The 15,734-nt window shown below is 32.4% G+C and overlaps 1 protein-coding gene across 3 annotated transcripts in view; it reads left to right on the top strand.

The window, feature by feature from the left end:
• Positions 1-991: 991 nt before the first annotated feature.
• The window catches only part of LOC148609498 (nitric oxide synthase, inducible-like), a 33,084-nt gene continuing 18,341 nt past the window's right edge, over positions 992-15,734 (top strand). The window contains exons 1-5 of one of the 3 annotated variants that reach the window (XM_088596379.1): positions 992-1,233; positions 11,206-11,494; positions 13,154-13,284; positions 13,746-13,908; positions 14,459-14,550. In XM_088596379.1, coding sequence (XP_088452505.1) covers positions 11,324-11,494; positions 13,154-13,284; positions 13,746-13,908; positions 14,459-14,550 — 557 coding nt within the window. In that variant the 5' untranslated portion in view covers positions 992-1,233; positions 11,206-11,323. Of the gene's footprint in view, positions 1,234-9,313; positions 10,086-11,205; positions 11,495-13,153; positions 13,285-13,726; positions 13,909-14,458; positions 14,551-15,734 lie in introns of those variants that run through there. The other 2 variants (XM_088596378.1, XM_088596380.1) reach the window with 2 other exon arrangements.

The following is a 15,734-nucleotide window of genomic DNA, read 5'->3' as shown; positions in this document are numbered from 1 at the left end:
TAAGTATATCCTGTTCTGCCAGCGGCACGCGCTATTTTGCAAGTCAGTATATTAATCCAGTAATAATCTATCAACAATAATGCAAGTTCGCGACACGCGGCAAACGCTGTTGACATTAGGGCGTAACCTTTCATTTTAATCTAGTATTTTGTAACCGTATTAGATAACATGGAAATAGGGGACAAATATACGAAATTAAAAAAATAATAAGATAACGAAAAAGCACTATAAAATATATCCCATTGTCAATTATGATTTTGAATTAGAATTTAAGCTTAAATTTGATATCACAAAGCAATAAATCGTGCGATAAAAACTGACATAGGACCTAAATTTTATTACAATTATATAAAATTAGTTTAACCAAAAAAGATGTAATAGAAAATATTAACTTTTAATTTAGCGTAGATCTGCGTAAATATCATTAATTAAAATGACGAAAAAACAAGCAGTAAAATAAGAAACAAATACACAGTAAATAAGAGTGTCACTGTCACAGATGAGGCACATGATATGACATTGATAATACAGTTGATACTCCCTCAAAAGTATACAAAAGTCTTTACTACAGAAATGGGATGGCCTAAAAAAAATTAAACTGTACATAAAGCTTACACTCCTACTGGTAAAACGTCCTCCAGTGGGAATGCCGCGCTGCAAGGAGAGTTCCACTTATTGGTCACGCGGGAAAGGGGAGATAATGTAATTTTTGTTTTAGGTTTTGTTATAAAAAAGCCGGAAGTGAACATGCTTGCTAGAAAAACATAAAATACACTTTTCACAGAGTTAATCGCTACAATATTCAAAGACTTAAGATATGTTTTAGAGCAAAAACTGAACCTAAAGGTAAAACGATTTTCGGGACGATCATATCAAAAAGGGGGACGTGATTATTTTCTTTCAAGTTATGAATACCCCTGGGCTATATTTAACTGACACAATTGCATCCCCTGCCTTCTGATTGGTCAATAATGTGAACGACGCAGAGCTTTCTAAGAATACCAAATACCACCCATCATTCCATGTGAAGCGAAGTAAATAAAGTGGTTGAAAATATGAAAGTTGAAGAGGAAAAATCGACATTTTGCGGCTGTTTGAAGCGATTGCAAAGCAAGATAAAGTAATGGTATATTTCACGCCTTCAATATGATTGACGAACATTAAGCAGGCTGATTGTTGGGTCCTCTAGACGATGTTACAAACGATTTGAAGCTATGAAGAAAGATACATGATGTGAGTGTGACGTACAAATAATACCAAGCCCAAAGCCCAATAGCTCATCATGTGTTTCATGATTTTTTGTTCGCTATCATAATCAGATTCCTTTCTCGTAATTCATTCTCGATTGAATCTTTTTTTTTTCTTTACTCTTGAAGGACATATTGACGTGAACATTTATTTCTTTTTATAAATTTGGAGGGGGAGTCTTTTGCGGTGATCTCTGTGAATCCCTTAAAAACGCTGGTTGTTTTGTCCAGTTAAATTATTAAACAACCGTCTAATATTTTGGAAAGCTAGGTCTGCATTACAAATAATTCATGAAAATTATGAAAAATGCAGTTTTAAAAGAATATGTGGGAAGTAGGTTGTACTGGAGCTGTAGATCCAGAGATTTACAAAATTAAAGAGGACCTTATTTGTTCCTTCAAAGTATTTCTTCATTATACATTGAGATGTCAGAGTTTGCCCATCCTCAGTTTAAATGAATTATGCTTTTTAATTTCTGTCCATCTGCATGACCAAATCAGAGCTTTCAAAACATTAACTAAATATTCTCCAAAAACCAACACACACACACACACACACACACACCCACACAAAGAATATGAGCACTTGTTGACATCCAACTAAACTGTAGAAATTTGTTATTCTTTTATAATTTTCATTATTATGCATATAAAACTACTGCTTAATTACCTTTTATCAGTCAATAGATACTTTTTCTACTAATATATGGGATTTAAAGATACATGTATTACACAGTTAGACATAAATTTTCTGTACATAAGAAAGGGAAATAATTTTCTGTAAAGGACTTTCTTCGATATTTGTTCCTTCCAATGTAGGTCCATATTTGTAATAAATACAAGATATCAAAATATATTAGTTCTATATAAAATGTAATGTATAACTGTCAAATTGGTGAAAATGAATTATTTTTGTGAGAGGGATAGCTACTCTTCAACAATTATTTTGATATGTTGGCATGTAGCATCAATACCAGTAACCTTAGATAGACAAAGACCACATTGATGTAAAAAAAAATACAAATAATTATGGTTGACTTGTGCACACTTGTACATTTGTATTCGAAAAAAACAGCATTCAGCATTCATACATGATAAGAAGTGTCTCAATGTCAGAAACTTAAAATATGGACTTGTGTGATTAACAAAAACAAACTGACACAGATTTTTGTTATAAATCTGAAAATACAACCATGAGTCGATAGTAAATCTTTGCATGTGGAACCTGAGCGAACTACGACTGCTTCTTTTCAATTTAAAATTGGAGATGCTAATAATTTCCTTAAATTAACTTTTATCTTGTTCTTAAATATTCATGTTACAAACGAGGAAATACATCATGGCTAGTATTGAATTTTTATACACGAGACTTCAATACATTTGTAATTTCATTATTTTAACAAATGATTACATATGCATATTTATAAGTGGTGAAGTGTTGTCCAAAATATCTTGAAATAAAAAAATCTACAACTTTTTGACAGGTATTTTTTTCTTTGTTGTGTATGTCTTAGCTTACTTCTGTTAATTTTATGTTCTATTTAAACTGGTTGTTTAATGAAACTAAGTGATAATATATTAAGATCGTGATGGTAAACAAATGTAAAAATATACTTGTATTTCCTTATCCTTTTCTATAACTGCTGTAACCTTGATTATATTTATTACTCTGTGATATATATTGTTAATGGATGAAAAGTTCGATAACCAGAATTTTTGTTCATGCTAGTTCACGAACAGTGTAACTGGACCCTTTTTATAGTATGTCCATCGCTGGTTTGAGTGAGTGATTTTGAGTTCTCACCATTCAGGAAAAACAACCAACACGTAGCTACTTTTTCTGAAAAAAAATGCAATTACAATAATCCCATCTGTCAGATTTTATTTTAAATAGTATGCTAATGCATGTTCATGTACATAAAACATTTAAGTAGAACGGCAATTACACCAGAAATATATTAGCAAAATAAAATAAATATAAGCTGAATGTTTTGTCCTGGATTTCTATGGTATTAAAGAAGCCTGTATATTTGTTAGAATAGAGAACACACGTCAGTCAACAGAATCTCAAATATCCACCTTTTGCGTACAAAGGTAGATGGAAACCAGTTAAATATCAAAGATACTACTGTCAACATTCAGTTGTCTGATAAACATCAAAGAAAAACAAAAACAAAATAGCTCGTCCATTGTGCCAAGCCGTGAAAATGGCCGTCAAAATCTTAGTTATATTTCGGTCATGTTTAGAGTTAAATAGAATTATAATGGGTGTTTCTGGAATCGAGAGACAACATACACATCTTCCCGTCCTACTTATGGTCGTACTTTGTAAAAACAATTCCGGGGATGCAATTGTGTCAGTGATGTCGGACAGTGGTATTTACCCGCCATATTTTTTTTCCTTAATTCTCGCCGACGAAGCGCCTGACTATCCAGGTAAATTTTAAAGAATGTGGGCATAGAAAAATGTTGACAGTATGTCAGTCACCTCGAAAAATATGTTTTCTTATACAATTCGGTTTATCTGGATCTAAATTCTCATAATTTATGACAAAGCAACACAATTATCAGAGCCGCACGATGTAAACAAAGATCAACTGCCAAGACGATACTAGCACCACCACAAAAGAATCGGTGACGATCGGATCTTTCCGGTTGACAAAAAAATGACTACTTTTCTACCTCCACCGAACGCGGCGCTCCGACTGCTCTGTTTTTTCTAGAAACACTTGCCGCATTGCTCATAAAAAGGTCATGTCCGGGGTAGACGAAAGAGGAAAAAAATACGACACATTGAACAAATCAGTTCTCATGGTGAAGACAATCCACGAGTTCATGATGACGACTATAAAACCTCTGTAGTGATGACTTTACTCTTGTAGCAACATAACCCTGTTCCAGAAGCCTAATGATAAAAAGTCTAGCGCGGTACAAAAAGTCTGCGTAGTTACATCAAGGTCTGGTATTATGCATGAGTTATGATACGAAAACTCCATACACTGGTGTTGAAGGAGTGTTCCACAGATAAAAGGAAAGTTGACAATACGGAATGAAAAGTCATCGCGTTTGTTGTCGATTGTTTTCCTTTACCATCGTAAACCTAAGTATAGATCAAGATATTAGGCTGACTTCAAAGTGTCTGTAGTATCATTTATCTTAAGTTCTTTGGGATAAATGAGTTGTATAAAATCCCCGGATTTTTAGCGGTAATACCTCGTCTACATAGCGGAAAGTGAAATCAAGAGATCTAGCTAAACGATGTTCCTTCCTTGGATCAAACACGCTATATAGTCAGCCTCATAAGAGTGGAGGAATAGGTCAGCGAGTTGAAGACTACAACTTGCTCACATGAGAATGCCAGTCGTTTTTTTGAAAAACGCGTCCAACACACTGGACAAATATGTTGTCGATTAAAAATTCTGGCACTTGTGATACATATTTTTATATAGGTGTACCTTTTTTTGTTTTTTGTTTTTTTGTTTTTGTTTTTTTTTTTCTGTTTTTGTTTTTTCTGTTTTTGTTTGTTTTTGTTTTTGTTTTTGTTTTGTTTTGTTTTGTTTTTGTTTTTTTTTTGAGTGAAAACGATATATAATAATGTTTTGAGTCGTGATTTGAACTAAGTATGGGGAATAGAAGACTAAAGATATGAAAAATCATAGGTTTTAATGCTTTTGTATTCTGATTTTAATATTTAATTGAGGATTTCCAGAATATCTTTCGATTTTTTTCAGGATCCACATTGAATTGATACTACTACGGAAGTAACAAGTGACGTGACAGGAATTGAGACGTTCTTTGAAAGCCGTGAGTATAGGAGTTAAAAGTCTTGAAAGAGGTTTGCAGATCCAGCTATGTAGCCTTGTTTGCATAGATTTTTGTGGAGAGTAGAAATCCAGTGCATTGACGGTAGATCAAAATCAACGTCTTTGGTACAGAGACCAAAAGAGGACAGTACAGATTAATGGTTTTCCACTATCTTTTTTATTACTGCTAATATTTTCTACGTCTACCGCTGATAATAAGCATTCTATGTAATGCTTCTGTAGGCAAATACAATGTTGTTTTTGGGCTTTGTCTGCTGGTATGCCAAAATAGCTGCCAAGTAAGGTAGACGTTGTTTTTGCTACATCGGGGTCTTTGAAAACTGACCTTCTTAAAATTTACATACGTTTCAGAATTAAAGGTTTCATAGCATTTACCCACTCCAGTGAATTAATCAATGTCGTCTTGTTCTCAGTTCCAATTTTTGGAGCATGGTTCACAGAACTTAGGTCCTTTAGAAAGAACTGCACTGAGAAGTTCGTTTTCGATGATGTTTAAATCTCTTGTAATGACGTGACCGAAAAAAAAACATATTTAAATGGAGAGTTTTTGCAAGAACAGTCAAATGGTTTAGCTCGAAACTTCAATCTCGAGGACCTGCAATAGCCGTTTACAGTTGAAAATGTTGGATGCAATAGTTGAAGTATAGGAATATGAAATAACCGGTATTAATTTGTCTTTGAAATTCGGGAGACGTTTTTGTTATGGAGCATTTTTGCAAATTAATTGCATCTTTAGCTTTCTTGACAAATGGCAGTGTAAGATATGATCGTTTTTTTTTCAGATCTTGACCTTCAACACAAAATAAACTTGTCTAAAAAGTCTGTAGAAACCAATACCCAAATGGATGGCTACAAGTCTTTATAACGATAGGGTAGGTTCAGAAACAGGATTGTTCAGACCATTTTTGTAAAGGGAGTGCAGTAAAGTGGGAGGTATAGAATAGAGTTTAATTCGAATGTGGGAGAAGTCCAAGAAGTTTTCATATGAATGGAAGGAAACCTTCTATGGAGACGTCGTGCATCTTAAGTGATGAAAAGTAGCAACGGCCATAACTCCTTATCAGTTTTGGGTTTGTGTCAAATAAATTCATGGCATTAAAGTTATTGATATATTGACTTAAAAGGTATTCTATACTTTTGATATTGCCATTTGCTCCCGTATATAAGTACCTAGTCTCTGTATCTAGTATTGATCTCTTTCCCTACGATAGCTTTAACTTAGGACAGCACTGTTTGTTGGATGGCGTCTTTTATAAACGTTATAATAAAACGCAGAAAGCGTATGGAATGTTTTACTTCCTATATGTAATGCTGGTGATAAGTAATATACTTTCTTTGCAAACCATAAATCGGTCATTCAGAACTCTGAAATTTTATGTTGAAAGAAAGCAGCACGTGAATGTTTCCATGAACGTACTGTTGACCCCTTTTCTTGATTTTTGTCTGTTTACTTCTTGATTTAGTAACTTAACGTGTTCCATGAAAATTTCTGTAACTTCGTGACATAATAGGTTATGTGATCCACGGCAAAATTCTATTGTGCAATATGACAGTATTGAATTAGAAGGTTTTTGTTCTTCCCAATGGGTGCTAGTTATGGTAGCAGTTGTCAGATATTTGAGCCCCTTGGTGATGGATTTGGTTTCGTATTTCAATATTCTTGTTTAGAGTACTTCTATATCTTTTATACAATGAATTTTTTGATTGGGATCTTATTATATATTTGATTATAATGCTGTTGTTACTCCATGAAACACGTGTACAGCATATCGGAACTGGCAATATATGACTGTCTTTTTCTTTTTAATTACAATACCATAGGAAAGTTCCAATGTTTTGATATTTTTTATTGGTAGGACCTCGAAATTCATGTAAATATTGGATGAACAGGATAAGTTTTTTACATAGTGCTTAAAATTAAGAGTAATCAAGGAAACCAAGGTTATAGCGGTAATCAAAAGAATGTAATCCAGGCACAAAGACCAGACAAGTAAAACAGACATACACAACAAAGAACATAAAGTACCTAAAATCATAAATACAAAGTAACAAAAGCAAATGAGCAACTCGGACTCCATTAAAACTTTGAGCATGGACCAGGTGCACCGGTACGGTGAGCGTTCTCTGCATTTATAAAATAAAACAACTGTGCACCCAATGACGGTCCTTACAGTGTATAACATTGAAGTTGGAATAATGTCTACCGCAGACAAAATTACAAAGATTCGGGCTGCACTACCCACCGATTACTAACGAAATAAAATCTCTTTGAGGGATGATTAAGAAACCCAGTAAAGTCTTACTGGGTTTCTTAATCATGCATTGCATTCTGGTGAGCCCTGGTAGAGTTCCCTTGACGTCTCAAGGCACATTTTAATATTAACTATCAAGAAGCATGAACTGATCTGATGGCTTGGAAGCTTTTTTAGACTCTTTTAATGACAAATCTGTATTCTAATCAGACTAATGGTTGTCTTCTCTTTTATCAAAAGCATCTATGGCGAGTAATAATTCGCGAACATTAGCACGTAATGGAGTATAAATCTACAAATACGCGAATGAATTACAAGTTATGACAATGTGAATGGCGGTGTATAATTTAGAGAATATAAACTGGTATTTTGTATTGTTTTTTTTTTTTTTATTTTATTTTACTTTTATGATAAAGTATGCTTGATTTAAAATGTCAAGCTACTAAAGATGATTCTAAATCAACTCAATTCAAGTTTTATGGAGACTTATGTTGGTTATCCAATCAGTCAATTGGACCCGACTGGGGAATTATTTTCAGAGCGTAATGGCATCTAATAAGTAGAAAGTGCCATAAATTTCGTCTACTAAATGATTCATTCTTATTCACGCTAAACACATTATCATTTTTTATTTGTTTTAACTTTACAAAATAAGAGTGATAACAAATTTACTGAACTCGAGACCAACTTCAAATAAAGAGACCGCCCAAACTACAGTCTCCAAACAAGTCAAACACCGGCTTTTCGGAGGGCCCTAACTAGGCACAGTTATTCTATATAGAAGACATAAACATAATGATACATATTTTGTGACGGGGATCAAGTTTGCACACACTGGTAAAGTCGTAAAAAAGCAACTTTTTTTGACATCGTCTTTGTTTCGTGTAAACATGCATTGTAGACAAAGTTGCTTATCTGAAAATATTTCATAGTACTGATTATTTATTTAATGTAAAAAGGAAATGAGAAATTTGATTGTTTTTGAACGTTGAAATGTTTTGGATATTGAAAAGTATGAAGACTTAGGAGAAATAAACTTTATATACATTTATGTTGAACCTTATTTATTGAAAGGTCCCGGTAAGATATAAGTTCTGCATACAGTTAAGGTCAGGCGATTTCCTCTATAAAATCACAAAACTTAAAATGGACAAAGAAACAGCTCCTGACAAGGCCTATGTTCAACACAATATATAGATCGTAGTACATTTGTATACATTTGTACGGGCACAAGCAAGAGACCAATTAACATTCTGATACGTCATTCTTATTGAAAAATCTTGTTTGAAAAAAATGTGTAATTACTTATTTCGAAAGCGAAGACTCTCGATCTAAGTTTTCAAATAAGTAAACAAAATTATTTAAAGTTGTATCGACTCAGACTGGAAATTATGTAAACATAATTATCCATTTCAATGAAATTATTTTTTTAACACCACAAAGAATATCTAATTGAATAAAGGTCATGCGTTTCTCAACGTGCTCCAATTTTTTGACAAAAATGATTAATTACATACTGTTCCCTGTCTATAATAACGAAGTGACTTCATTGATTCAATGTGAAGTACCACGTGTCTTAATATTCAAACTCGCATACAAATAGCGTATTGTTACATTGTGCAGGTAGATCTGGCTAGTGCAAAAAAGCTTGAATACAAATAAATATTATCAAATAGCATAATGCGAATTACGTTCATGACTTCGTCACATCCTCTCGATCGTTTTTTGCTTTATTTCTAAAAGAATAACACATTTTTTATGATATTTCCTTCAAGATAAGACTATCACGTGTACATATTCGCCCTAAAGATGTAAGTTGATAATATGGAATCAGCAATGAAAATAAAGGTATAAAAATAATGTCAACTTTTTATAACACCATGACACCTCGCGACTTTAATTTTAGTTTCCAGATTAACAAAATTCAGATTGTTTTGTAGCATATGCAAACGACTTGAAATGTAGACCGTTCCAAAGTTTCTTTATAACCGTACTTTGTGTTGTGTACTGGTCTGAGTGTAATGGTTCTAATAACCTAAGAGCCCGCTTACTTATTCGATCACTCCAATGCGGATGGGTGGGTGTTTAATAATTTGTCTGCTTTGTATCTTGGTTCATATTGACGATACATTGGCGGTATATATCGCGGAGAATAAAAATGCCATAAAATGTTTTCATTACTGATAGTGCAAGATCTTAAAAGAAAATTTTTATTGTTAAATATGAAAAATTGTCTCACAAAGCCATTAATTTTGTTTTAAGGATTTATATAAATAGCTACATAGCTAATGTATACACAAGAAAAACTATAGATTAGAAAAATAGCTATCGTTCATTTTATTTTATCGGTTAATAAAAAATAATAACCACGCCGCGGACATATCAAGCAAATACAATGCTTTGTTTTCTCTATAATGCACATTTTAACCATTCAACAAACAATTTCAAATTGGTTTATTGTTACTATTTCTTGTTTCTCTTGAACAACAGACATCAGAAAATTAAAGGTTGCGCTCTTTAATTTTTTCTACTATTTACAATAAATTCGAGAGGAGGGCCTTTATCGACATGGCTATGATTCTGTAGATTTTTTTGTCAAATCATATTTATAATCATTTAAATCTTTCTTTTATGCACTGTGTGAGTGCTTTTTTGAAGAAATTGATTTTTCTATGTATAGTGATTATAAAAGGGTAGTTTTCACTCAGTTTTTTTTCTCTTTCTGTCACCGTCGGATGTCACTTAAGAAAGGACAAATAACTGTAAGTACTAAGGATTTTTTTATTTTAATTTTAGTGTTGTTTTTTCTCTTGTACGTTATACACTAATTTGAAGAAAATCAGATAAGTCGAGTTAAGAAACTGATTTTGTAACTTTATATTTACCCAGACCAAGGTTACGTTAATAATTTTTTATACAATTTCCATCACAACATATCATCTATTTTTGACCGTTCTTTAGCCTCATTTTCGGTGCCCGATCAACAGCAGAATTATTCATTATTTCAACAGTGTCATTCTGGTTTGCCCACTTTTAATTGAAGTTTTAAAACATGGGGATTGTGCTATTTTAACAATTAAAGGTTGTTTTAAAATGTAGATATAATTTTCCTTTATTTTACCTGTAAAATCTGGTTGAGAATTCTATGATTAATTATTAAATCAAGGGGATAATACAATTTTTGTTTCAATAAATGCTTGTTCATTCATTTATTCATTCATTCAAAACCTTCTAAAAAGTTGAAAAAGAAATTATTATTAGAATTGTAATTAATTCAGTATTTAGATAGATTTTTTCAATCTTAATCTCATTTAATCTATATCTTATTTAAGCATATACATATATATCTTAATTATGCTTAATAATACTTAATAATGCTTAAATAAGATATGGATTGAATTACATATTTAGTGGTGTTACATATACATGTAAATCTAATGTTCAACTGTGTAAAAACAAAGATCGCATATAAATATACACAAAAATATGCTTGTATTACACATAAATTTTGAACAGATTATACAACTCCATGGTCAGTGAACCCTTTGTCTTTTTTGTCTGTATAACTAATTGATAATTAGGGTAATTAAAAGTGGACAAACCGGGAAATAAACCATTTCAACTAAACTCAAGTTCAACGGATACAGGTACCAATGTTTTTGTGGTTACATCTATAAGCTATAAGTAACGTATTGCGTTAACATCAAGCTTCCTACTTTCCCTCTATGGTGGTTGAGCAATACAAATTCACCAAAAGTTGCCTGTATTAAATTATAAGTCGAAGTCGAAGTAAGGAAACGATCTTTAAGGTATAAAAATATACATAATTCAGGAACGTTTTACAGATTCGATCAATGTGTTCAACATGTTTGTATGGTTTAGGTCAACTATCAACAAGAACACCACATCAACAAATTGACAATATACATTACAAATAGATTAACGGACCGAATGCCACAGGATGCTAAATAGGGAATAGGGAAACATCCCAGATGACGGAATGAATAAAGGTACCGCATTGCAGTCCGATTGTGAGAACAAAATGGAATCAAGGAAATGCGCAAAATTGAACAATTTAGAAGCATCGCCCAAGACCTCTTTGGTAAAGTTGAGAAATATTGCTGATAACGAGTTGGTTTTTACTGATACTATTCACCAGAAAACTTTAGAGGTAACTTAAAATTAACTTTAGAAGTATTCTTTTTACTTCAGATGGATATGTTAAATATGTCACTTACTAAATGATGGGCTGTTTTCGTATTCAGCATGGCTTAATCCAACCATGGAATTATTTATTATTAAAATGTATTGATCTTTCTTTGTCTTTTTGTCGATTTTTTTTCTTTTTGATCTTTTTATTCATTTAAAGATCAACTCCTCTGAAACCTCAAGTGCCATTGTTTTGAAACTTAAAGGGGTGTTGATCTCAATTCTCTTTACAAATGATCCAATGGCTCAGCGGGTATTGGAAATGATATAATTGAAGGACATTTTGTTCCAAATGATACGAATATATTATTTCATTTCCCCATGTAAATGACCCAGATCCAGGCTCATTAGAACCTCTCATTTTCAGTTTTAATTACTATATTATACACCAGATTCATGCCACATTATTCAGTTTGATAGCGTTCCTCTGTCGACGTACTCAGAGTAACCTTTATTCGAAAATAACTTGTCATATGTATCACAATGTTGAGTAAGTCTTAAACAAATCTTAAACGCAATAAAGATTAAATACTTTCTTGCCGATGTCTTATGTCAACCATTTGGTCTGTTATTATTCCGCCCTATTGTTCGGAGAACAGTACTATTCGGAAATACATATAACAGAAAGCAAATATTTGTGCAGACATGAATGATTTTACTAGAGTTATGTAATATATAATTGTGAACAAAATTAGCAACACAATTTAATTATTAAGAGTTAAAAAGTGGGGCATAGTTTGACTTCAATGACAATACTTCCGATTGTAACATATTTGCCCCATTTATGCGTATGATATTAAACAATTCGATTGTTTCTTAAAATGAACAGGCTAAAATTCCCACTGTCTTATTGATATCTACTGTCGACGTTAGGAAAGAATAATTGACGATAATCGTATAAAAATTACTGTATAACTCTAAGAGTGATTCAATATTATGTACATAAATAGTTAAGATAACCTATGTTTGAGCTTTTCTACATATTAAGATTTAAAAAAAATCATGAAACATATGTACAATTCATACTGAACAAGGATACATGTTTGTATCAGTGACCTGTCAATATCAAACTTTCATATTTGAATATTAGACAGTGGCCAGCCCTTGAAAGAAAACCACTTTACCTGACACAGAAGCATGTATCATTCGAATCATGCAAATGCAAGCCACTTCAATGCATTATATTTGACTCAAACTATTAAAATGAATGTATTAAAGTAAGAACAAATGCCTGTGTGTCTCAATAATTCATCTAATTTACCATAAAATATAACCTGCTGAACATGGTCGTTCTTAGTAAGAACCCTGATTTGCTTCAGAAGACGAACGTTATAAATCATAAACTCTATAGGGACACGACTTGATGTCTGATTGGTATATGCATATAAACATACCTATTACGTATATGTTTTTGTGTAACAATATCATGGACAGTTGTATCATTATAAGGAGTGGTACACCAAACACATATCCAGTTAAACTTCAGATCCTGCCACTCCAAACACATGCAAATACGTGAGAATAATATACTGACTATTGGTTTCGAATTGTTATTGGTAGTTATTAGATGTACAGACATCTGAACAGAAGTATTCCTTGATTGAAAACAAATGTTTTGTAGAATATTGCATGCGGATCGAAGTGTAAAGGTTCTTTAATGGGAACTTTGACAAAACAGAAACCAAAATTAAAAGAAGAAATACTGACTGAAGCAGAAGATTTTTTTCAGCAATACTTTTCTAGTTTTAAAAGGTATGAAGAAGTAAGGTAATAATTTTGTGCTTAAATCAGACTACTTTCCGTTGCGGTGTATTTAGTACAAACTGCTTAAAGCATTAATATTGCATTGTGCAATTGCAATTATGAAAAACTGTTATGAGCGAAAAGCTGTCTTTCCTGCAATCATGCCAGTACTTGTCGGTTAAATTGCCAAATGTTTAGGTTTATTTTATTACTTTGCATGCAGAAACGTACTAACAGCTGGATTAACGTACACTAAACCTATAAGAACAAATCTAGCTCCAGTATCTGCAGGGTGTGATACACATTAACGGGCATTGTGGTAATTGCATTTGAAATTTAAAAACTTTTTTTTTATTTTATTTATAAATGACAAACCTGTATCTATAGTTTAAAACACAAAGATTGGAGAAGTTTTCGTCTTCTTAAATTCTGCATGTTTCAATCATTAAAGCGATTGTCTTTGTGAGCAGGAAGGACTCGGCACAACACACTAGAAGATGGCTTGAAGTGAAGACATCAATAGAAGATACCGGTACCTATCATATGACAACAGAAGAGCTACAATTCGGTGCCAAAACAGGTTGGAGGAATGCGCCGCGATGTATTGGGAGAATACAGTGGTCAAATTTACAGGCAATTAAGTTATCTGAGTCATTACTGAATTTGTTCATACTACTTTTGTTTCTATTTACATCCCTGCATGGAGGTTAAGTACATTTCAAGTAAATGCGTCTTGTTATGATTGTTGTTTGTTTTGTTTTGTTGCTTTTTAAATGGTCTAATATTACATTTATATATTGTAGAAATACAGCTGTATGACAATCTTACCCTAGCACATAAATTAACTGCCGTTTCTCGGGACGAATGTAAAGAAACCATTGATCAGGCTTTCTCCAAACTATATTGACTTTTTTAATCAGATTGATATAAATGTATGCATTTTTTATCTGCTGCAAGGGGAATAAATGTTCCACAAATATAAATGCATAATGCATTCAACGAATCTTCGTGTCCATATGATTCTGTTCTTCAATCAATTTATCTTTATTGGGATAATACATGTACTTTAGAATAATGTACATATGGTACCTTCACTGTGTACGAACGACATATATAGTAATCTCCCTCCAGTTAGTCAAGTTTGGGAGTCTGAGTAATTAACAAACGATTTATCTCTCTGTAGTTGTTCGATGCTCGAGATGTAACTGATGCAAGTGGGATGTTTGAGGTTATCTGCCGACACATGAAGTATGCTACTAACGGCGGTAAACTCAGGTGAGTTTTCATTTTGCATAATGATGTCTTAAAAATTTCCGCACGTCTAGTTTCTATTTAATGAAGGTTAACTAAGCTGTATCCGTATACCAAGAGTGACTGGTTCACGACTGGCACTGGTCTGTCCAGTCCATTGTTCTTTAATTCTCGTGTAACGGGAAAGGCTTATTTTATTTATGGTCGAGTGTGCATGTAGGATAGATCAGACCTCTCTTTAAGCCGGTTTTGCTCAGATGGCTTTTCATTGGCACTACTCCCATCGGAACGTCTTCCTAGTAACTTTTTCGTGGTTTGTACCACTAAGCAGATATTACCTATTCATTTTCTGTAGGCTTTGTTTTAATACTATTTCGTTCTATAAATTATGTCTTTTGAAATTTTTGATTGCATTATTCATCGAAAATATAGTTATATTGAACTTAATTAACGTTTTCATAAAAATATGTTTTAGAAATCGATTTGTAAATAACCTTACTTGTATTTCTGCGCAAAAAGACACCAATACACTATAGATTTATCAAGTGGTAAAATAATTTTATATCTTTTGTAGAAAATATTTAGAAATCAATTTATTTCCAATTAGTCGTATGAAATTTTAGAATTAAATCGCAAGTTAAATATTTGTATTACTAATAACTAATTTCTTCACCCTGTTGAATATGTTTATATTTGGTGCATATAACAATGCTAGTTGAATAGGCTTGTAGTGTGACTGGGTTCCTTATCTCTTACATAATTTATTTGACAAATAACAACTAATAAAAAGTTGATAAACTGGATATTTTAATATTTTAATTTCTGAATTATACGGTATAATTTACATAAGAAGATGTATTTAAATTATATACGAAAAGGTGATCATATTCATATGACTCTACTAAGGTAGAATTTTCACAGTTATTTAATTTGCATTTCGTTTAATTAATTGGAGTAGCTAACAAATTATCATGTATGGGCTGTTATTGTAACTTTAGGTTCAATACTAATTACCAAAAGCAGATGTGCTGGTCTCTGATATTACTACCATCAATCGAAACACATAAAACATTATGAAAACCTCTGCTCTTGAGTTGGATTAGGGCTAATGCACGATTAGAATTTTCCAACATAAGTTAAATTTCTGTATTTTCCCGACGTTTACTGACGTTTTCGGTTGCATATATTTGTTTTACATGTATAAATTG

This window comes from Perna viridis, chromosome 8, assembly GCF_037379345.1.
Source record: "Perna viridis isolate PV_CMFRI_1.1 ecotype Kerala chromosome 8, ASM3737934v1, whole genome shotgun sequence".
NCBI lineage: Eukaryota > Metazoa > Mollusca > Bivalvia > Mytilida > Mytilidae > Perna > Perna viridis.
This window is presented reverse-complemented; position numbering and strand designations above follow the sequence as displayed.